The sequence below is a fragment of the Glandiceps talaboti genome, chromosome 7 (genome assembly GCF_964340395.1).
Source record: "Glandiceps talaboti chromosome 7, keGlaTala1.1, whole genome shotgun sequence".
Classification (NCBI taxonomy): Eukaryota; Metazoa; Hemichordata; class Enteropneusta; family Spengelidae; genus Glandiceps; species Glandiceps talaboti.
The window spans coordinates 21020122-21045074 of NC_135555.1; the positions used below are offsets into that span (position 1 = coordinate 21020122).

General features: G+C 35.8%; 1 protein-coding gene across 1 annotated transcript; it reads right to left on the bottom strand.

The window, feature by feature from the left end:
• Positions 1–654: 654 nt before the first annotated feature.
• Positions 655–24553, bottom strand: LOC144437650 (cubilin-like). Its single transcript, XM_078126640.1, has 10 exons — positions 24465–24553; positions 20739–20772; positions 13544–13855; positions 9531–9869; positions 8987–9319; positions 5952–6263; positions 3859–4194; positions 3157–3498; positions 2420–2758; positions 655–1495 (listed from the first exon to the last, which is right to left on the bottom strand). Exons 1-10 carry the CDS (start codon positions 24513–24515, stop codon positions 1488–1490), a joined length of 2406 nt encoding a protein of 801 aa, XP_077982766.1. The 5' UTR covers positions 24516–24553; the 3' UTR covers positions 655–1487.
• Between the last annotated feature and the right edge of the window lie 400 nt (positions 24554–24953).

The window sequence follows — 24953 nt, forward strand, 5'->3', positions numbered from 1 at the left end:
TTAATATCACCTATTCCAGTAGCTAGGGCAAACTTATATCCTATATAGTTGAACCTGGCACTTAAATAAAAACGAAAGATAAGCTAGATTCACCACCCCGAATCGCTGGTTTGTGAGACACACCTTTTAGGGGCGCCCTCGTGCAGTCATCGATCAACCTTTTAGACTAGCCAAGACGAAACCAATTAATTTACTACATTTGCCGAACTATGTATTTAAATTGTATTACATACATACATACATACGCACATACATACGCACGCACATACATGCTGGCATACAGACAGGCAGGCAGGCATACATACATACATACATACACACACACACATACACACATACATAGAGACAGACAGACAGACAGACAGACAGACAGATAGATAGATAGACAGATAGATAGATAGATAGATAGATAGATAGATAGATAGATAGACAGATAGAGACTCACACACACAATCAAACAAACACACACACACACACACACACACACAAAGAAGAAAACTGGATAGTCTCAACAAAACCCAACTTTCAAAAGGTTTTCAAAAATTCATCATGAGTTTACATGAAATGTCAGTTGAATCTACATACAAAATGACGCCATATCATATATATTTGGACCAAGTTTATTTCTTACTAGGCAATTTAGAACTAACCCAATACCATGTACCACATAAGTGCCCTTCGAATCCCCCCAAGTAAAAACGCTAAACAGTATCCATTTATTAATGTCTTTATGAGATTGTGAAGTAACATGTCAAAATCTGAACGTAGGTGGCAGCATCTTACTACTTGCTAATCAAAATAAAAGACTCCATTGTTCTGTCTTGAAACAATTCTTTAAATTACATGACAGTTCCTGCTAGCGTGATAACTATTCTACACTGATCACAATCATTTGGAGTACAACATTATCGATTATCGCAGCATTCGTGTCTTTGACTATCTTCTTTTCCTAATTGGAGACGTTTCGACTATTCCCTACAAAATCCTTCCTATTGATCATTTTTGACATTTATGAAATCTCCCATATGACGAGAGAATAGGGAACTTGCAATCCAAACTGAGCATGCTCAGACGCAAAGGACTATGGGATTATCTATGGTTATCGTAATACCTAATCTGGAGCTACTGATAAAATATACCTCCCGCAAAGATCAGGGTGACTATGAATTGATCATTCCTGGTTATAAACAATGTAACAATATTGTTTACAATGCTAATTGATTAGTATTTATTATCACGTTTCCCATGATGCAACATTAAACATGGTGGGTTTGCAAGTTCCCTATTGAACTTGTATATATTGTCGAGACATCAGAGACGGTAAATTTTATCATAACTTAAACCCTATCACCCCATAATGCATATGCCCTCCACAAGACTTAAGTTTCTTAATGAACTTAATTTTCGTCCAGTAATTAATCGTTAACTACTCAGTTATTTCTTTCCGTTGTCGATTTCTGCAACCAAGTCGTCATTAACTATTAGCTTCATTCAGCTGTAAAAAAGATTATATGTAACATTAGAACACATTACAGAAAAATAAGCAAACAAACAAACAAACAAACTCACACATACACACTTGTACATGTCACATTCTTTTCACACAAACACTAATTTATATTCACATTTTTACACACAAGACCTCTTCTTTTAAAAAAAAAAACAAATATATTCACAAAACTTATTACTTGTACAGTTAACGGTTAAAGCATACTGAAACACTTGCTTACATTTTTATTAATTTCACTTCAATCTTTGTAATCTAACAATTAGCCGATATTAGCCACAAATAACGTAAACAATTTACTCAAATATGAATGGTTTCCAAATTATACCATTATTCCTGAACAACTAAAGAGTATTTTTCATGCAACAATTCTGGTCTTCACACTTTGTTGTTAGAAAGTGGCTGATGTTTTGCTTGAACTGCACTGGTGGCCCTTTAAAAGTGTGTACATTTTAAGCACTTCATCGATATGAAATTAGTTTACATCATTATCGTGTTCTTCATATGATAAGTAAGCCTAAACAAATAAGTGTTTGGTTCCGGTTACCCGACCCCACCTAGCTTTTCACTGCCGACCCTAACTGTTTTTTACGTATTCGAGAAAAAAATATTAAAATCGCAAAAATTGTGTGAAGTCTCACGAGAAATAGTGGATACGGAAACTGACCAACTTTAAAAGACAAAATAAAACTGTTCTTCCAATCTGTATTGTCTGTACATATAATAGGAAGGAATAAACAACACAGAGACCATTTGGAAAGCAATGGAAACCCTGAACTAGACACTCACATAGAAAAAAATATTACAAAATAAAATAAAATATCTACCTACCCCACCTATTTTAAAATTGGCCGTAACCGAAACCACACATTTTGTTATTAGGCCTTAAAACAAAGTCGTCAAGATTATTACCTTCTGCCCAAACTCTCAAATTGAAACCTCTCTTTTCAACTTGGCAATCGCTTTCAAAGGATATTTTCAGATATGTCGACGTTACTGCGATAGTCTCTCCAACGGATATGGTATCGCAGGCCTGTATGTCACCATTGACTGTTACATTATCGTAGCCACATTCCACATCAAAATCGGTCATTTCATACAGCAGAATTGCATTGCCCCATGCGCCGAAACACACTGTGCTACTTTCGAATGGATCATACGGCGACGGGTAGTTTCCTGACTTTACAATTTGAGCTTCACCGGATGTAAGCTCAACATACTTGTCACAGTCACTCGGTGGCACTGGTATATCTGTTAAAAAATAAACGTTATCAGTTGTTTGAAAGTGTTCATAAAACTATGAAGTGTGATACCATCAAATCTGGGTATAGTGACGTGAACAAAACCCTTACAGCTGCTGTAAGGCCATCAGAACTAGTAAAACCTATGATCCTTTCCAACAAAACTTGTTAGAGCATCTACGTATATTTTTTGTTTGAATCTTACACAAAAGTTAATGGAAGCGAAATGAAAAAAAAGTGAACTTTATCACTTGATTTGCTAAAACATTGTTGTATAATTGCAAAATATTACTGCAAACCCCTTCACTTAAATCCTGAAAGTTGTAGTGTTAAGGCAGACTTTGACACGCCTTCTAAAATTTGGGCATGGTGCAATCTTAACCCACATAATGTAAACGGGTGACTTACGAGGTACCCATATTCGCATACGGAATCCACGATATACAACTGAACCATCGCTGGTAAATGTGACTTGAAGGTCGTTGTCAGGTACTTCAGTTCCGTCACCAGTGGTGATCTTATTACAACTCTGTTGGTTACCATTAATCGTTAAGACATCAACATTACACTCCGTTTCGTAATCGGTAAGTTGATAGTACATACTAACACCTTCAGTTGCTCCGAAACAGGCAGCCATATGTACATCGTTGTCGTAGTCAGAGGGAAAGTTAGGTGACGTCAGAATTCGCTCTTCATCTGGTGGGATGACTTCGCACGAGACACTTGGCGGAGTAGTGGTTGGCACTGTTACTGTGATATCAAAAATCACGAGCAAATAGTTATTGGTTTCTAGACAAAATCAATCATCATGAAAGCTGATATATCCGACACCATGTCAATGCAAAATAACAATGATCGGAGATCATCAGACCCAACTGCCCATCATCGGCATTGAAATTATATGCAAACAAACAGTTAGATTAGTAAGAGCAAGAGCGAAGAATTTGACGTCCCTCTGTAAAGAATGGGAGTAACAAATTTCTTGATTTCAAAGCTTTCTTTATGATATAAACAGCAATATTTCGACACAAACTTTAGTTTAATAACCTGCCATACCCTGAACTTTATAATCATGATCCACGGTTTTAATATCAATTCGATTTTACTTACCAGCTGCCCATACTCGGATACTGAATCCGTTATATGTAACTGATTGATCACTGGTGAATGTTATCTCAAGATTCTTGGAAGGTACTTCATGTCCGCTGGTTGAGACCTCATTACATGACTGTATGTTACCATTAATAGTCAAGATATCATAGCCACATTCTATATCAAAATCAGTGACTTGATAATAAAGTTTAGCATCACCCTCTAATGTCACACATGCAGCCTTATTTGCACCATTTTCGTAATTTGAGGGATAGTTTGGTGAAGCGATGGTTGTCTCCTCATTAGATGTGAGAACTTCACAGGAATCACTTTGTTCTGTAGTTGCCACCGGTTCTATTGATGAAAAGATCGACATGTTATTCAATTTTGTTAATTTGATGTTGGCAAAAGAACGTCAAATACACAAGCTTGGAAGAGTACCTGACGTCATCGCACAATGAATTATACAATCTGTACTGTAATCTAATAATTCCAAGTGTTTTTATTATAATAGTCTTGAAAACTTGGTTGTGTTCTTCTGTGCACTTCACAAGACAAATAGCCCCAAGCTTACAAATTGTCTGCCTGAAATACAAATCAAGAAGAAAATCTTCAGAAATAAAGGATTGAAGAAATTATATTCCCCTGTTTAAATTGTAACCAACTAAGATTTTACATTTCGACACTTCGAGGCAATGTTAAAGCACAGTGGTTTATCTGATTAACGCATGCATGCTTCGGGGTCCCACAGTACGAAACCTAACCAGTAAATACGGGCGATCATACAAAACTTAACGAAAGATTGTAAGTGAAATATGGGGTCAAGGAAATACACCAAATTCCTCATGGTGATGGGAACTTGGGATGGATAAGAATGATCGCGATGCGATTTAATAAGTTGTAACTAATAAAATAAAGGTATGTCATGCAAACATGGGAATCTGACGAATTTTGAACTTTAACTTCCAATATACTCTGAAGACAAAGTTAAGACCCAATCCCATGAACATGTATAAACAATGTATATATGCATCGTGATAAAACTAGTAAAATTATGTCGAACCACATATCAAAGAGACGCTTGCTCCTTCTGGGAAGACACTGCGGCTATGAGATGCTCCTGAAGATAATAACAGACTTTCAACAGTCCCAACAGATCTGGATCAATACAAGAAATATTAGAGAATGTATGGCTCAACAGCATGCAGAATGCGGTAGAACATGTCTAGATTTGCTTGGTAGAAAGTCAGCAGCAGGCAGCCACAATCTGACAATGTCCAGAACCTCCAACAGACGCTGATCAAGGAATGCCCATCAACATTGAGAAATTGGTTGCCAACACGCTATACAACGTATGAGAGATGTCACAAGTGATGGGCTCACTAGGTAGGCCTACACCGTGTGTGGGGCTGAAGCCAATCAGCCCATACCGTAATACTCTTTTCATAGCAAGTGTGTCCTTCCTGAAGGATCAGGTTTCGCTTTGATACTTACAGGAGAAATTAAGATGCCTTGGTGTTTCACCTCGAGACCCTTTGTTTTCCACACACACATAGATAACTTCAAGTGCAAAAGAAAACTGTTATAGCGGTGCCGTGCATAGTGGGGATGTAGAAGCAGACAAGTTAACATGTTGATTATCACTTAGGAAGTAAACAATTGAAGCCATATAAATCACCAGGTCCATGTGTAACGTCTGTGGGTGAAGGATCATGCTCTGTATGTTGTGTCTCTGTTATTATTATTCGCCCAGACTTGAATTGTGTCTATGGTCGTGTTAAATAACAATCTTATTACTATTATCACAATCTCTGTGTACATTTGTATACATGTGTTATATATACAAATTCGAGGAGGGAGGCTTAACACATTGTGTTCAGGATAACTCAATACTGGTATTATGATTTTCTTTCTGCAATGTCAAAGTTAGTAACCTTCGATAAGAGCCATCATTTATACGATACCTTAAAGTTTCTATAGCATCCTGTGATACACATGCTATTCAAATTAGATTACACTATCTAACAAGACTTTGTTCAGGCATAGGACAGTGACATTTCGTATGAGCACACCATTTCAACATCAACATCTTTGGGGTTACAAGAACTTACCAGCTGCCCATACCCTCATACTAAAACCTGGGTTTACGACTGAATTATCACTCGTAAATGTCACATCAAGATTATTAGATGTTACTTCAACACCGTCACTCGAGGATATTTCATTGCAGGGTTGTCTGTTGCCATTGATCGTCAAGAAATCATAGTTACACTCAGTTTGGAAAGCAGTGACTTGATAGTGCAGGATAGCATCACCATCTACTACCACACAGGCATTCATCTCTTCTTGGTTATCATAATTAGAGGGGTAGTTCGGTGATGTAATAATTTGCTCTTCACCAGGTGCAAGATGAATACACAGATCTGTAGTATATAAAAGAAAAACACTGAGTTCATAAGAGGGTAAGAAAATTGAATTAGATCACCAAACAACAAGGCAAGGCTATGTACCATTCGGAAATCATATCACACATACATACATACATACATACAGACAGACAGACAGACAGACAGACAGACAGACAGACAGACACACACACACACACACACACATGTACACGTACGTACGTACGCACGCACGCACATACATACATACATACATACACACATACATACATACATACATACATACATACATACATACATACATAAATGATAAAGACAACCTAATCTAAAGTGGGAATTTTATAAAATATTTAAGAAAAGCTAGTAACATACTATATAATAATATAAAACCACCTTCTCCTTAAAAAAGGGGGGGTACGTGCATTATTCATAGAATAGCTTTTCAGTAGGATAGGGGTGTCGTTGAATCACGACCCGGAAATACATATTCATCACGTATCGGCCTTCTATACTCTGGAACTCAAGGGTATCAAAGCATAAGCCACTAGGAAGGGGAAGTAAGTTATGGTGAATGTGGCGAGTCCTACTGATGATGATGTACGGGATATAATTAATTAAATCAGACTCGCACTCGAAGTTTACTCGTATACTGGGTGATACTTGCATGGACTCTGTTGATATCGACCTTTTGCAGCGAAAAGCTGAAAATTTGTCACACACCAATTGCATATACTTGGAATTGTCTCGGACGAAGGCCAATGGGCCGATACAAAATTAGTGATCACGTGTTATTTGGGCGACAAATCTTGATGGGAGCCTGAGTGGTTATAATTTTGGCTTCCAAGTTAAGCATCTTGTGAACCCATCGTTTAATCTTCAAAATTCTACACAAAATATTGACGATGCTCTTTGACGAAATGGCAGATTGTGTATGACGTATAATGACGTTGCTGCAAAAGGACACATGTTCACTGAGAAGACACAATGGATGCTAAATTGTGTACACTGATATTAATACTGAGTATATTTTGGACTATTTTTCCCGAGAATGTGTAAGCAAATTAGTTATGGAAGAGAAGAAAAAGTCATATAACTGAATGAGATGTACACATAGCGAATGTGTAGGTGAATACACAATTGAGAAATGATGTAAGAAGTTATGGAAGAGCAAAAGAAGTTGTCGAAAATGAAATGTGGTTGTCGAAGAGTCCAAAATGTAGTTGAGTTTTAATACGTTATTGAAGAGTAAAATAGGTTGTTGAAAATGAAATGTAGCGGTCGACTTAAATAAGTTATCGAATAGCAAAATAAGTTGTTTAAAATGTAGTACCTGGTAGTCGAGTCAAATAAGTTATCGAAGAGCAATTTAAGTTGTCTAAAATGTAGTAGTCGAGTCAAATAAGTTATCGAAGAGCAAAATAAGTTGTCCAAAATGTAGTACCCGGTAGTCGAGTCAAATAAGTTATCGAAGAGCAAAATAAGTTGTCCACAGTGTAGTTGCCGAATCAAATAAATTATCCGTAATGATGTCACGCATACCGCGCCATAATACCTTACAGAACTGTGAACATCATCACTGAGTGTGGAGTGATCAGTAATGACAGTCAATCTATAAAGAAGCCAAGGTTTCATCGCGAGTCCCGTAGGGAACAGTAGTTAGACCTTTGATGTTTCTATTTGTACATCAATGACATACCAGTCGAGAACAAATTTCGCCAAACAACAGATTATTTGGTAACAACTGCATATTATAGAGATAAATATTTAACAAACACTAATATTAATGATAGCTAACAATTATGAAAACAAAAGACGTTGACCCCCAACTCACGGTTTAGGTACATAAAAGCATGGGATGTTCAATATCGCCAAATAACACACAATGCATGTTATAAATAAACACAATCTGGTCCGCACAATTACCAAATTATAAACAAGCTGCCAATTTCAATAGTCAATCACCATCCGTCCCATCCATATATAGGCATTACACGCAAAACCAGCAGCATACTTGGGCTGCAGGGTCATGATTACTTTTACAACTAGTACTCTAGCCGTAAAAGTTAACGAAACATCCAACATCACCCTAGTAAGACTTATTTGGTTAAATACTGCTGCACAACATGGAATCCTTCTTTCAAGGTATGTCAAGAGGAGCTAATAAGGGTTTAATGAAAAACAGCAAATTTACTTTCTCCATGATTACAAACGTAAATCCATTGCCGAAAGCATGTTAACCATTTGGAATGGAAATCACTTGAAGAACACAGAGTTACAACCAGATTGACACATTTGTACCAAATATGAAATAAATTAGTTCCAGTCGACACTATGTATTCTTCCACCACTTGTCCCATGCTTGTCTAGACCATCTCCCGATATTACATTATCAACGCCTTCTGTCGATAAAAAATTCATACCTGTACTCGAATCGTGCCAAAACATTCCCTGAATGGAACACTTTGCCCCTGTTTACATCTTACAAACATCCAGTCAATACAAAGCCTAAATATCATTTTCCAACATGTTTATCAGCTTCCTCCACAACCTATCTGTATATGTTTAAGCGATACTCCGTTTTGGGGTTTTAATTTATAACTGTATTCTACTGATACAGATACAGATAGTTACTTATCATATCAAATGCAATTAATGTCTCCTTTTTAGTACATTTGTTATAGTGCGAGCGAAAACTTGCGTTTGTAGTAATATAAAAAAAAATAGTTGATCGAGCTACTTACCACTTGCCCATACTCTCATTCTGAATCCACGATTTACAATCTGTCCGTCAGTGTGAAAAGTCACCTCAAGATTCCGAGAAGGTACAGGAACGGCGGATGGCGATATTTCATTACATGTGTGTGTGTTACCATTTATCACTAAGTTATCGACATCACACTGTGTTTCGAAATCAGTAACTTCATAGTCCAAAATCGTATTGCCCTCTGTCTTCACACAAGTAAACATATTTCCACAGTTATCATAATTAGAGGGGTAGTTTGGTGACGTAAGAATTTGCTCTTCGCCAAGTGTAAGCACTACACAGGAATCACTGGCTATGGCTGTCTCTTGTTCTACAAATTAAACAACAAGTATATTCATCAAATGTGAACTGAACGTACATGCTCCCGCCAGTTACTTTCTAAAGAGAGAAAGCTGAAAGGGGACACGTGTAACGTAATCCTAAGTTACACGAATTCATTGCGTTAAGGAATATATCTAAGAACAAAATCATAATTAAGATATTGGAGCTGACACAAGGTTAACACTTATCAGGACACTTACCAGCTGCCCATACCTTGATACTGAAACCACGATATGTACTTGTACCATCAGTCATGAATGTAATTTCAAGAGTCTTGGAAAGAACATCAATTCCACAATTTGGGGATGTTTCATCGCAAGGCTGTCTGTTACCATTGATCGTTAAGAAATCATAGCCACATTCAGTTTCGAAATCAGTGACTCGATAGTACAGGCGAACATTGGCATCACCCTCTAGCTTTACACAAGTAAACATATTTACACAGGTATCATAATTAGAGGGGTAGTTTGGTGACGTAATCATTCGCTCTTCACCAGGTGTAAGCACTGCACAGGAATCACTTGAGACTGTGTCTTGTTCTACAAATTAGACGAAGAAATATATTCATCAAATATGAGCTGAACGTGCCCCCATAGGCTGTCTCTAGTTCTATAATCGAAAAGCACAAACGTTTTTATTACCTCCCATAAGGGTACGGGAGGTATTAAAAGGGGAATGTCTGTCTGTCTGTCTGTCTGTCTGTGTCATCATTTTCTAACAATCGGCTGGATCAATTGTAATGAAATTTAGAATAAATAATCTTTCGGGTAATGACTAGACCTGATTAGGTTTTGAGCCAGATCTGTTAATGTTTAATTAGAGAAATTTGCATATTAATGAAATCAAATAATTACGCAATATCTTAAGACTGCATACTTCAATTTCAATATAATTTAGTATATTCGTTAAACATAACAAAATACATTTGTCCTATAAAATTTGTTGATGTACCTTACAGTGTTAATGACTAATTTGCATAATTAATCATTTTTGGTAATTAGGCTATATCTTAAGAATGCATACTTCATATTCAACATAATTTAGGACATACATTAACCATAACAAATTGTGTATGTCCTTTAAAGTGAGTTGATGTACCTTACAGTGTTAATGAATATTTGCATAATTAATTATTTTCGGTAATTAGGCTATATCTTAAGACTGCATACTTCAATTTCAATACAATTTAGTACATACGTTAACCATAACAATCACATATGTCCTGTAAAGCTTGTTGATGTACCTTTCAGTGTTAATGAATAATTTGCATAATTAATTATTCTTGGTAATTAGGCTATATCTTACGACTGCATACTTCAATTTCAAAACAATTCAGAACATACAGTAACCATAACAAATTGTGTATGTCCTATAAAGTGAGTTGATGTACCTTACAGTGTTAATGAATATTTGCATAATTAATTATTTTCGGTAATTAGGCTATATCTTAAGACTGCATACTTCAATTTCAATACAATTTAGTACATACGTTAAACATAACAGAGTGCATATCTCCTATAAAAGCTGTTGAATTCGTTTGAAGATTTAGTGAATAATTTGCATAATTAATTTTCGGTAATTACGCTATATCTTAAGACTGCATACTTGAATTTCAATATAATTTAGTACATACATTAACTATAGCAAAGCGGATATGTCCTATAAAATATTTGATATAGCTTGCAGTCAGTTTTAATGAAAAATTTGCGTGATTTTAGGTAACTAGGTTATATCTTAAAAATGCAAGCTTAAAATTTCGTATAATATGGTACTCTTCAAATTCCATATAATTTGGCACATACAATAACCTAAGAAAGCACGCTTGTCCATAAACAAAGCCTGTTACCATAATTTTTTTAGTTTAATGAGTTATTTACATAATTAGTGATTCCCTTACGGGAGGCATTCAGTTTAAATCTGGTCATGTATGACTTCAACGTGTTCCCGAATGCAAGTTTTGAAAGATAGAATGTTTAAATGAGAAATATGCTTACTCGTATATATGTCTCTACTCATGGAAGTATACTTCCGTGCTCTACTGAATCTACTAAACGTGAGAATGATCAAACCTGTCAAAGTCTATTCATTCTACTATCTTTGGAAGACTCTTTATATAAATTATACCTAATTGCACCAGAAAATATCTTTAAACATTATCTTTGCAGGCAATCTTTCCGAAGACAATTCGCCTACATATTAGCTTAGGCTTACATAAAAAGGGTATGTTTCCGATAACATAACTCGACCGGCCCTAGTATAAGCCCCAATCCTAAACATTTCTTGCGTGCAAAAAAAGGTAAACATTTCCTTCTATTTCTGTGTACACATTCATTTCTTTGCCTCATCTTTGGTAAAAAAAAATCATATTCCAGAGAGAAACTAGGCCTTTATAAACTATAACACAGTCTACACATGCATGACACATAGGTTAAGTCCTCGGCCATTAACTGAAAATAATCGGACACTCTTGGGTAAAGCTCTATTATTGTATCCAAGGCGCAGCATCAGACAAAATAATGGAGCTTTACCTACAAGTTTATGTTTATTATCAGTTAATGCCCGTGAACTTGTCGTATGATGAAGTCATACTTCGAATTCAACGAGTTTTAAGGTTTTTCACACGAGAGTCAACCTTGTTATCTACAGCCCTGTTACATAACCTCGTACATGATGTTAATTACAAAATTCACTATATAAATCCCATCCCGCATATCTCGACCAAATAACCCAATATTTCCCCCAAACCTTCAGTGTGAAATCCATTAGCCTGGCAAAGACTCGTAATGTAACAAAGTTACAGCCCCAATTCAAACAGTATTTCCGTTTTTACACACCTATAGCTCTGTCACTAACCTTGGTGCACATATGCATTGTCATGTCAATTAACAAATTATATATGGACACCTGCGTTCTGCACAAGTCACCTTGTAGTGAAGTGGTTATATAGCATGTATTTAGATTGATAGTTACAGAACTTGAGGTACTGTGTTACACACACTTTTCAGAATGACAGGTTCAGAATTAGGCATGGTAGAACACAGTGTTAGGTAGGGCAGCATGTGTTGTTGCATTGTAACAGTTGACAAATTGGAGGACAGAGCATATTCAAATGATTAATAAGCTGATGACAGTTTTATTTTTACCTCCCGTAAGGGTACGAGAGGTATTAAAAGGGGGATGTCCGTCTGTGTATGTGTGTCTGTCTGTCTGTATGCTTGTCTGTCTGGCTGTGTCATCATTTTCTTAAAAACGGCTGACTCAATTATACTGAAATTTGGTACACAATAAATCAAGACTGCATACTTCAATTTCAATATAATTTAGTGTACTCGTTAAACATAACAAGGTACATTTGTCCTATAAAATGTGTTGATGTATCTTACAGCGTTAATGAATAATTTGCATAATTAATTACTTTCGGTAATTAGGCTATATCTAAGAGCTCATACTTCAATTTCAATATAATTCAGTACATAGGATAGCTATAACAAGTTCCATATGTCATGTAAAGTTTGTTGATGTATCTTAAAGATCAATTTCAATATAATTTAGTACATACGTTAACCATAACAAAGCGGATATCTCCTATAAAATTTGTTGCTATAGCTTAAATTTCGTATAATATGATACATATATCAACCATAATAATACACACCTGTCCTATGAATTTGTTGCTACAACTTTACCTTTAATGAGTATTTTGAATAATGAACGATATTCAGTAATTAAGCTGTATCATGCACTCTTAAAACTCTGTATGATTTGACACATACATTAACCTAAGAAAGCACGCTTGTCCAAAAACAATACTTGTTTAAGTTTAATTTGCATAATTGGTGATTCCCTTACGGAGGCATTCAGTTTAAATCTGGTTGACATTGGTTTATAGTGCAGTGGTAGCGGACAGTTCCTTTCATGGATTAACGGTATGCATACACTTCTTTGTGTCGAAAGTGTCCTGTTAACTGAAAAAGTGTCCGCTAAATGAAATTGAGAGCACAATTGAAAAAAATGGGGAAGGGTCGGAACGGAGTATAACTTTTTTTACATTAACCAAACGTTATGACGAGTATCATATTTTGGAGTCAAAGCAAATTTTTTTTAAAAATCCGACGTGCCTACCCTATTTTATGAAATCGTGTTATCGAAAACAAATTTTTTTCTTTACCTGATCAATTATTGTTCACGGTCAAACATTTATCAAGACACTTACCAGTTGCCCATACCTTGATACTAAAACCACTATATGTTATTGTACCATCAGTCTTAAATGTAATTTCAAGATTATTGGAAGGAACCTCAATTCCACAAATTGAGGATATTTCATCACAAGGCTGTCTGTTTCCATTGATCGTTAAGAAATCATGGTCGCATTCAGTTTCGAAAGTAACGACTTCATAGTACAGGAGACCATTGGTGCCTGCTTGTACGCAAGCAGCAAAATCTTCATTATTACCATAAACAGAGGGATAGTTTGGTGATGTAATAAATTGCTCTTCGCCAGGTGCAAGAACAAGACAGTCCGCTGTGATTTACAAAAAAAAAACACATTAGGTTAGCATTTTTCATGTCAACCAAGAAAGCCCTCAGTAATTCCGAGGTCTACTGAAAGAAAGAAACTTTCTTCAATTAGAACTTGACAGCAGCTCAATATATATATATATATATATATATATATATATATATATATATATATATATATATATATATATATATATATATATATATATATATATATATATCTGCTAAGACAGTGCTCTATACCGCAGTGGCAGAGCGCAATAGTTTTGATAGTTCTGGAACTCTTTCTTGGTTGTAACTCGGAGTTTCAGGCATCAGACAACGTTGTCTGATGATCGCACTATGCCTGAAACTCCGAGTTACAACCAAGAAAGAGTTCCAGAACCACCAAACTATATATATATATATATATATATATATATATATATATATATATATATATATATATATATATATATATATATATATATATAGCAACATGACACACATACAACACCAACCCACCGACACAGACAATAGTGATGATATTTCTATTGTCTACACTCTATATATACAGCACACCCAGAGAGTAGGCCTCAGAATTGTCTGATGATCGCACTATGCGTGAAACTCCGAGTTACAACCAAGAAAGAGTTCCAGTACTACCAAAACTATTACGCTCTTCCACTGCGGTATAGAGCACTGTCTTAGCAGATTGATACTCACCGAGTTATATATATATATATATATATATATATATATATATATATATATATATATATATATATATATATATATATATATATATATATATATATATATACAAGCTATCTTGTATGTATATGGTCACACTTAGGGGCGAGATGAATAGTTCAATGTAGGATAAAAAAGTAAATTCTTTAGTTGGGGGATAGGGGTTTTCAATCATTTTAGTTCCCATCCTATAAAATCAATTTTACTTTTTATGGAATCTGTTTTGTACCCCTATATGCAAATATATCTAGAAAATCGCGTGAAATCTACAAATGAAAGAATGTTCACTTTGTAGTTGCATGGCACTAAAGCACATTAAAGTCTCAATAACATAAATAGCACCAATGTAGTACAACTGTACAGTTAAAATAAATGTTTATCCACATGCTGATCCATGCTAGGTATAGGTGTTGATTTGCTGAATGATTATCCAGTTGGCTATCCAGCCTTGTTATATTTGCAATATACACGATCATTTGGCTGTTGCTATGGGCGTGGTCATGTTGCTATACATATTTGCATACATTTTTGAATGTTCGTTCACTTGTGTACGAATCCCTGTTATCTTTGTGAAATACACCACCATTGGCTGTTGCTATGGGCGTGATCATGGTTGCTAATGATATTTACATACATGTTTTGAATGTTTACTCACTTACGAACCGGATAATGTTTTTATTTTAGTAAAATATACTGGCATTTGGTTGTTGCCAGGGCCAATTGTGTCAAATTATTTTTTTGAAATATAAGTGTTTGACCAAAATACACCTAATTTTCATATCGCTGATGAGAACATTATATGATTAACATTCTTTACCTATACACCCCAAGATACATCTATTAAAAGTAGTTTTGGAATTAAAGTTTTCTTCGGCCTTGGGGGATTGGTAGGGGGGGGGGTCGCCCTGCTTTTGAAATTGTCAGTAGGGGGATCATGCTGTTGTTGATGGGGGGGGGGGGTCATTGTGTTTTGGAATGTGATGGATGAAAAAATCCTTTTCTACAATGGCATATAGGCTTGTCTGAAACGTGGTCATGTAAATATTTGTTCTTGTCCCTGTTTCTGACATCAATTCTTTGATATTACTTCATGTAAGAGTTTAAACATAACTACATATACATATACATATACATGTATAATTACCTAGCTACCACTCTAGTTACAGAACATGTCATGCAAGTACTTGGCTGTTTCACAATCAATGCTTCACTTATATTGCACTTTGGGGCAAAAGTGAACTTGAAGGTTTCGTAATGGTAATCTTCATAAATAGTTTATAAAATAAGTTAATCTAAGTTGTTCTACTCTTCAGCATGGACATGTCAGAAGGGATTAATACACTTTCTATTTTGGACACTACATGTGATTGACACTACAAATCACCACAACTCATCAGATTCCAGTTTCTATTATACACTAGGTATATGACCACCTAAAGTTCTCTAACATATCAGTGACTTTACTATACATGCAATATTAATGCCCCTATACCAATGTTACAGGCCCATTTTATGTGACATGGGAAACTCATTTAAAATTTAGTTTTATGTTAGCTTTTCAAAGCTTGGAAATATTACCTCAAAGACTATGAATTACCTAAAAGTTGCCTTAAAAAACAAAATAAACCTCCAGATCTGCCAGGGGGAAACCCCAAGGACTACCTCACCTCCAGAGATCATTCATGCATTCAACCAACAATCAGATGCACCAACCTTTTTACTGTCATAATGGTGTTAAACTTTTCTTAATATTTTCACCCTATGCTAATTTGAGATGATATTGTCTTTTAAAGATGTGAAATGTTTGCCAAGATAGTCTAAAATTGCCTTAATACTCCAAATCTCCCCTACCAATGATACTACCATTAGATGTGATGACCTTTATTATAATGGTGCCATTTAACTTTTTAAGAACATATTTTAACCCTATGTAAGTTATAAAGAAGAGATTCTGATACTTGATGGTGCTGTCTTGTAAAGCTTGGAGGTTATTGTTTGAAAGGTCTGAATAGCCTAAAATTGGCTTTACCAGTAAAGAAAAAACATCCAGGGCTTCTAGGGGAGACACCCCAGGACCCCCCCCCCCCAACATGTTATGGACACATCCCAGTCTCAAGCTCTTCCCCCTACCTCTTACTGTCAAGGTGCTATCAAACTATATAGCGTATAATTTGTAAGACAAAGGTTCCTTTTACAAAGCAGAACATTTATTTGCATAATAAGATTTTTTTTAGTGAGGCCCAATTTTTTTTCCAGAGCAGAAAATTTATATGCATAACAAGATTGTAATTTAGTGTGGCCCAAATTTTTTCCCCAAAGCAGAAAATTTAATTGCATAACAAGATTTTTATTTAGTGAGGCCCTTTTTTTTCCAGAGCAGAACATTTATTTCCATAACAAGATTTTTACTTAGTGAGGCCCAAAAATATTTTTCCCAGGAATAAACTTTTAATTCTTTAAATGAATCTTTTATTTTTCAAGCGTAAACTTAAATACTTTGTGTAAAAATGTTACATCCCAAGGACAGACTTTTAAAATTCCAAATCAAAACTAAATTTTCTGCTTTGTAAAAGGAACTTTTGTCTTACAAATTTGAACTCTTTGCTTTGATATTTATATTTTGAACCAAAAAATAAAGTTTTGTCCGATAAAAGAAATTTTTTATCCTTGTACTAAATATTTTGCTTTCTAAAAAAATTAATTATTTCTTCCACAAATGTATTGTTCCTATGTCACTTGTAGGCCACCGTACATTTTACAGTCTGAACCGGTCGCAATATTGATGGTCTTTCATTCTTAGTGAAAATGTAGTCAGATATCTCTGTATGAAGTGCACATACAGATATGCAATGCCGAAAAGGTAGAGTTGACTTCAACCGATCGATTTAGCGTTTCCGATTACATATATTCACTAGAATCTTCCAATGACACTTGCACTATACTCAATGATACAGTACAACAGGATAAAAAATAGACAAAGCTGAGAAAAGAACACTTACTCGCTTCGTCCGACATGATGGCAAGACCGAACACTCTTTTTAGAATGTATCACTGCAAGTCAAACTCTGTTGTCGTCTGTCTTGTTTAACAAACTTTAATATACATGTGCTAATAAGTCTAAAATTTATTTGTAAATACGTTTTCAGTAGGGAATTACGTAGACGTGGTCACAAGTAAATGTAATAAACATAAATATAGCGCACTACTTTGCTCTGAGGTAGGCTGAGGGCGCAGTCTCAGCTCTGATCGATAGTCACAATTACTACAAGTTTATCATGAATATTTCGTTCGTGTACATCTTCATACATGGACGTTTTAACTCGTACATGATGAAAAGGTCATCAGGATAGCTTTAAACTCTACTATATGATTGATTTGGACAATATTAAGTAACCTCTCAGGGTCTGATGTAGGGTCTAAGCTCTGTAGGCTCTGCGACCTCTGTGACAGAGGGCCCTCTGTCTGAGAAGTCAACTCTACCCTCACAGCGATACGACGAACGAAGAAGCGCTGTCGGGTAAGGCCACAAAAAATTAAAAAGCTGTTCAACGGGCAATCTAACCCATCATATTGGGTAGGTAGGTCGTTTTTGTTTTTTGTTTTTTTTACAATGTTGGACAAGGATGTAAATACAAGACATATATATAATGATGGCAAAACATTTCAAGTTGAATTTACCTATTAATTATTCAGTAATTTTGCTCTTGCAATTTCTCTGTATGGCATTCGATTTCCATCAGTTGTACAGTTAGGAAATGTACACAATTTACAGTTAAACAAATTTTGTAGTTCCTTTCACCCTCTCCTGTCCAAAAAATGTTAAGACCCACCAAATGAAACTCAAAAATTATTTTAGCCATCCCTTCTGTCACCTACACTACAGTGGCGATATAAAATTATATGGTACAATGATGCATAAAAATAACAGTGATAACCAACTACAATAGTACTCCAAACGAGATTACTTTACAAAGGATAAGGATTTCACATGCATAAGGAGATGTCTCATAATGAGCTCTAACCTATACAGGGATGTACTCAGCCAGCCACTCTCAATCTTGTTTTTGGAGAAAGACAATTATCACCAAGATTGCTACAGATTGGAAGGAGACACCTCCAAAGATGAAAACTTTTTTGAAAATAAGACAATGTAGAAGGCCATTTAGAGGCATAAAATATCAAACCATAGACATAATTTGAAGTCTTACAATGCTTGAATATGGTATTAAAATACAAGAATTGAGACAATTATACTATATACAGTACATATTATCTGGCTATAAAGTGTATTTTGTTGTGGCAAAGCTGAAATCTATTTTGAGGATGTGCACTTGATAAATGACTTCTGTAGTTTAATTTGGTTCCAAAGTATCATGAATAAAGAGCAAAACATTTCAAGACTTTCAGACTATCAGAATTTTGATGGCCCAATGACTGCTCAACCCCCTTCGCATGGTCGTAAAGTTTTGCTCATTCCTTTTAGTGCACATTGGATATATGCAACAGCTTAGTTTAATCTCAGTTCACTCTTGCATGCATCATCAGACCCAAGTAAACCACTGTATAAGATATTACATAATTTGTAGAAAATATAAAGAAATCCCCTTAATTTGAAACAAAGTGTGCATTTTACTGACATGCAAAGCCCACATGAGGATATTTTGCCCATCACCACAGGAAAAATGAAATGCCAAAACTATGGGTAGGTCGGGCCCGTTGAACAGCTTCTTTATTTTTTCTGGCCTAATGACCTCATAATATTCCTCTGATAAGCACATGTTCGTGCCAACTTGTAAGAGGTATTTTTTATCTAAAACCCATTATTAAAACAAAAACTAGCAATAATCAATCTATAAACCAAGCAATTAAGAAATGAATTAGTGGTATCATAGGACAAAGTCTTAATACTTTTTGAATGATAAACTGATATCTTATTTTACTGGATTTGATAGATATATTAGAAAACTACAGAATAGTATAAATGAACTTTGGAATAACATGCAAAAACTATACGACGTGGAATTAAATAAATATTGACAGTTTACTGTTACAACCTAGAGCTGGAAGCTTAAGAGTTCCACCAAATAATGATCAGAATCGAATGCTGCAAAATACCAAGTTTATTATAAATTAAATTGTGTATCTTTTCCAAAAGATGTTATACAAGTTACTATAGGATTTTTAAAGTTTCTTGTCAAAGGGTTTTATACTAACTGTTGGCAAATGCTGAAACAAACCGAAAAAACTACCAGCAATTCAAATTACTAAGATTACTGACCTAACTTAGTACCTTGAATGAACCCCGTAATTTTTCATACTGATAGAGTAATTTTAAATGATATGGCATGCAAAATATACTTTGAGGATTTTTCTCGGTATTAATTTTCTGAATTCAAATTCCAGGAAAGGGTATTGTTATAAGCTTAACATGTTATAATAACACCAGATAGCACTCGTTTAGTCTTTAAATTTCAAAAATGTCGAGGGACAATAGGGGGAACACCCCTCCCGTACCCCCCCCCCCCCCACACACACACACACACACTGCTCTCTTGTACTTTTATTCAAAGTTTAGCTATTATTGTTGCCACCTTGGCAAGTTAAATAGCATCACAAATCATTCTTCTAGTTCTTGAAATTTCTATGGGTACCCATCCCACACTGCTCCCTTGTATTTTGTTTCAAATTTGATTCGTATTATTACTACCTCGACGGGTTAAATAGTACCAGAAAACATTGTTAGTCGTTGAAATTCAAAAATCACCATGGGTGGGAGGGTGGACCCGCCCCCCTTCCTGTTTCCTTCTCAACTTTGCTCCCTTAAAAAACCTCTATTCAATTTTTACTGCCTACTTTCCAATTTTACTCGCTACTTATGGAATACTAAAGCTGCATTGCTTCATTATTACCTTACTTGTGAAATAAGCTACATTCATCATGTATGTCTCTGTTATGAGCAAATTCAATTTCAAAACTAAAAAGTTAAATTGTTTTAAAAATTTGCTGTACCCCTACTTGGCAAAAATAATGTGTTGTCTACTTGCAATCGAATGAAAAATTATTGTCTTGAAAAGAAAATATTTGTTGGTGGGTTCAAATCCTCCAGCCCCCCCCCCCCCCATCAAATGGTTTACCCCTAAGTATATTTTACTTACTGGTTCGTTTGGCATGTTCAGTTTTAACGCCCTCCTGTAAAAAAAACAACAAATATAACACTTAATATCAGCCTAACATCTATTTTAATCAGAAGAATCTGAAAAGCATGTCATAATTAGCATTCGAGTATTTATATTTTGGTTCTGTCTCTGTCTGTCCGTCCATCCGTCTGTGTGTATATGTGTGTGTGTGTCTGTGTGTGTGTGCGCGCGTGCGTATGTATGTATGTATGTATGTATGTATGTATGTATGTATGTATGTATGTATGTGTCTGTCTGTCTGCCTGTCTGTCTGTCTGTCTGTCTGTCTGTCTGTCTGTCAGTCTGTATGTATGTATGTATGTATGTATATATGTATGTATGTATGTATGTATGTATGTATGTATGTATGTATGTATGTATGTATTCAACCGCCAAAGAAATAAAAACAATTATTGATAGACACTGGACTAGGGTTGTCAGTATTGCTGTCATTGTGAAAATAAAAAAATGTTGTTGGGTCCAAATCCTCCATCAAATCCGCACTCCCCCCCCCCAATCAAAATTATGGTCTACCCCTTATTTCAAACACTTACACGTTCGCTATGTAGTTTTGTCGAGGATATGGTGGCGCTTCTCATGTAACTGCACAGACAGTTCAAGCTTCCTAATATTTTCGGTTTTGTTCAATGTCTACATAATTTCCTGAACTAAGCTTGCCAGCCAAGAACTAAGTATGGCTTCCGTTTGTAAGACTGTCATTTTATTTACTTTATTGGTGTTGCTGTTACACTTTTTGTCATGAAACCTAAGCATTTGGGTGTTTGAGACACACACAATTCTCGTTTGAAACACACACAATCCTTGTTCGAAACACACACCACCAGTGGCAGTCTCTCGATCATGGACTGGTGGGTACCCCGGCTTGTTAGCGAAATTTCATATGTTCCCCTTTTCCAGTCAATATTTCAATAAAATAGAACCCCACCCCCTTTTTTAAATAATGAATCTGGGAGAAAATAACGGGAGGTTTTACCTTCAACTAGCTCTGCATTTCTACGAAACCCCGTAGCGTATAAATCCAGAGTTATACCTTCAACGACACCTAATCTATACACTGCACACGGTCCTGGATTACGTGACCCTTCATCAGGGAAGTTCCTTCACACACAGAAAGAGAAAGAGAGAGAGAGAGAGAGAGAGAGAGAGAGAGAGAGAGAGAGAGAGAGAGAGAGAGAGAGAGAGAGAGAGAGAGAGAGAGAGAGAGAGAGAGAGAGAGAGAGAGAGAGAGAGAGAGAGAGAGAGAGAGAGAGAAATGGGGCATCGTACCCATATTCTCGGAGCTCGAGGGTGATCTGAAAAAGTGTCCCCTTTTTACGATTCCATCACGGACCTAGATGGCCGACGAGATGCGAAACATCCATTGTACCGCGACCAAGAAAACAGGTCATATATTGTGATATTGCAATTCTGAAGAGTCACTTTCATGGTGGTCATGCTCGCAGACGGTGTACGCGTTTCGCTCAATGGACGACTTACTCCGTATGCAAGCAGGGCTGCTATCACGGCAGAGTACCACCTAATTTGGATGATGAATCATTGAAGTTTGAGCGTATCATACACCACTTTTTAAAATTTGATGTAGACACTGGACGTACCTACTCTACGAAAAGACAGCGAGAGAGGGGTTAAAAAGGAGACACGATCGCGAGAAACATCAGTGGAAAGCGGGATGGTCACCGAAAACACCGGACATCGCGTAGACGTCTACTGACTGCTAGAGCGCTCTCTTCAACTTGGAAAGCGGCATCTTCTGATGTTCATAAATGCTTAGCATTTGGGACTTAATGTCAACAATTTACTCTGTTCGACAGACCAGAAGTTAGTGTGTCTTAGACACCACACGAAACTGTAACTGTGTGTAAAGCAGGATGCTTTAAAGAAGTCACCTCCGACTAACGCATCTTTTGATGTGTTCTGTTTTAGAGTAAATTGTAGCATAAAACGTCAAATGCTAAGCTCTTATGACCAGGATTCAGTGTGTCTCAAACAAGGATTGTGTGTGTCTCAAACAAGAATTGTGTGTCTCAAACACCCAAATGCTAAGGTTTTATGACAAAAAGTGTAGTTGTACAGGGTCAAAGTCACTCTCTCCTTTTGTCACTGAATTCGGCCATCCAGTACACAATGACGGAACTGTGTTCACTGCTCCGGCCAACACAGTTTTCTATGAGACAACTGCAACTTAACCTCCCAGAGGAACTGGAGCCAATCAAGCCAAGGAAAGCGAAGAAAAGAGGTAGACGAGGTGGTCTGAGGCTCAGACCACTATGAGTCTTAGGCAACAATACAAGCAAATTTAAGAAGGTATGGGCCTTGTCTCCCGTAATAATAACAAGTAACGTTCAATCTTTACCAAACACGCTCGACGAACTTGCCGCCTGTGTCAAATTTTAACATGAATACCGTACCTGTAGTATGATGTGCTACAATTACACTTGGTTAACAGAAATGTATCGGAAACACATGCAAACATCGATGGTTTCCACTTATTTAGAGGTGACAGAACGAAAGATTCGGGGGAAAAGTCGTGCGGTGGAGTACTATTATGTTTATTCGTTTTGGAATGACGAATTGTAAAATGGAATATAGAACAGAAAAATAGATATTTGAGTTGTAAAATTGAAATAAGAATTGCAAAATGAGAAGTTGTAATTTTGTCATGGATTGGACACCATAGGATGGGAAGGGAATGAGTAGTCTAATGAAACAGGAAGCAGAGTAATCGAATGTCGAACTGTACAATAGAATACAGAATTAAACATGGAAAATAGAATACAGATTTAAAAAATGGAAAGTTGAGTTGTAAAATTTCATTCAGAAATGAAAATTGTAAAATGGAATATGGAACAGAAAAATAGATATTTGAGTTGTAAAATTGAAATAAGAATAGCAAAATGAGGAGTTGTAATTTTGTCATGGATTGGACACCATACCCATCCACTCTATGCAGAATTCTACGACCGTCGTATTTCAAGGAGTTGTAGATACATACTGTGGTCCAGTAGCTAAAAACCAATCGTTTTAAATCGCATTTCGTCCCATCTGCTATCTCAGGTCTACTGTCGTCCTTTTTAGTACCGCGACCGTGCTATCGTTTTTAGTATGCCTGTGTAATATACGTAATGCTATCTTTTGTTTTGCTTTTATTTTTGTTTTACCTGCAAGAATTGTCTTTTTAATTTCCCCTGGTGGGATGAATAAAGTAATTCTGATTCTGATTCTGAATCTGATTCTGTAAAGTAATGCTAATCTTTGAGCGAAATTGCTCAACTACACATATTTGTCATGAAGACCTTGCCTATCAATTTGCATAGGGATAACATAATGGTTTCATTCTTCATGTATTTATTTAAAAGTTTTACTGATGGAATAATGTACAGCTGAATGCTGCATGAATTGAATCAATGAATTATTCGTTGGTAGATTTTGAAAGTGAAATGGTAGCGTAGCACAATTAGTTGCGAATACTATATAATGGTTAAAATACTCTGTTAACTAAATATATATATGGCCTTTTGTCTTGAGAAATTATCCTTTGGCAGCACTTTCAGTTCAAATCATTTCTGGTGACTACCTTCAAGTGAAACTTGTTGAAACTGAAGTGGCAAGGCCCAATTTATGAAGATTTGAAAGTACACTTTTCTTTTGAAATATTTTTTGTTAAATAAACAAAGACACACATACCCATTCAATGGAGAGACATATCAGAATGTCTATCACCACGAGTAACTTCATGGTTCTCTCTTGCAGTGAAGTGGTGTCCACCCTGGGAGTTATAGGTTGAACTGATAGACTGGGTCTCATGTTTTCTCATTTGATAACGTATTGCACCAATAGCATGAATGCACGTATCACAACAAATACATTCATTTAGTCTTGTTCTATTTTCTTCTATTATCAATCAATGTCACTTTTCCAGTAGTGGAAAAATGTTTATATTACAGCATGTTTTTGAGCTCTGAAATGTTGACAACAAAAAAACATTCATAGCAAAATTGTAATAAACCACCCCCTGGGCATGTTATACCCTGAGGTTTTGATTAGTTGACGACATAACGTTCAGCGAATGTACATGTGTATATAGAGTCAACTGGTGAAAACCAAGTTAATATTAATATTAATATTAATATTAATTAATGTAACATAATTAATGTAACGCAAATGATTTATTGT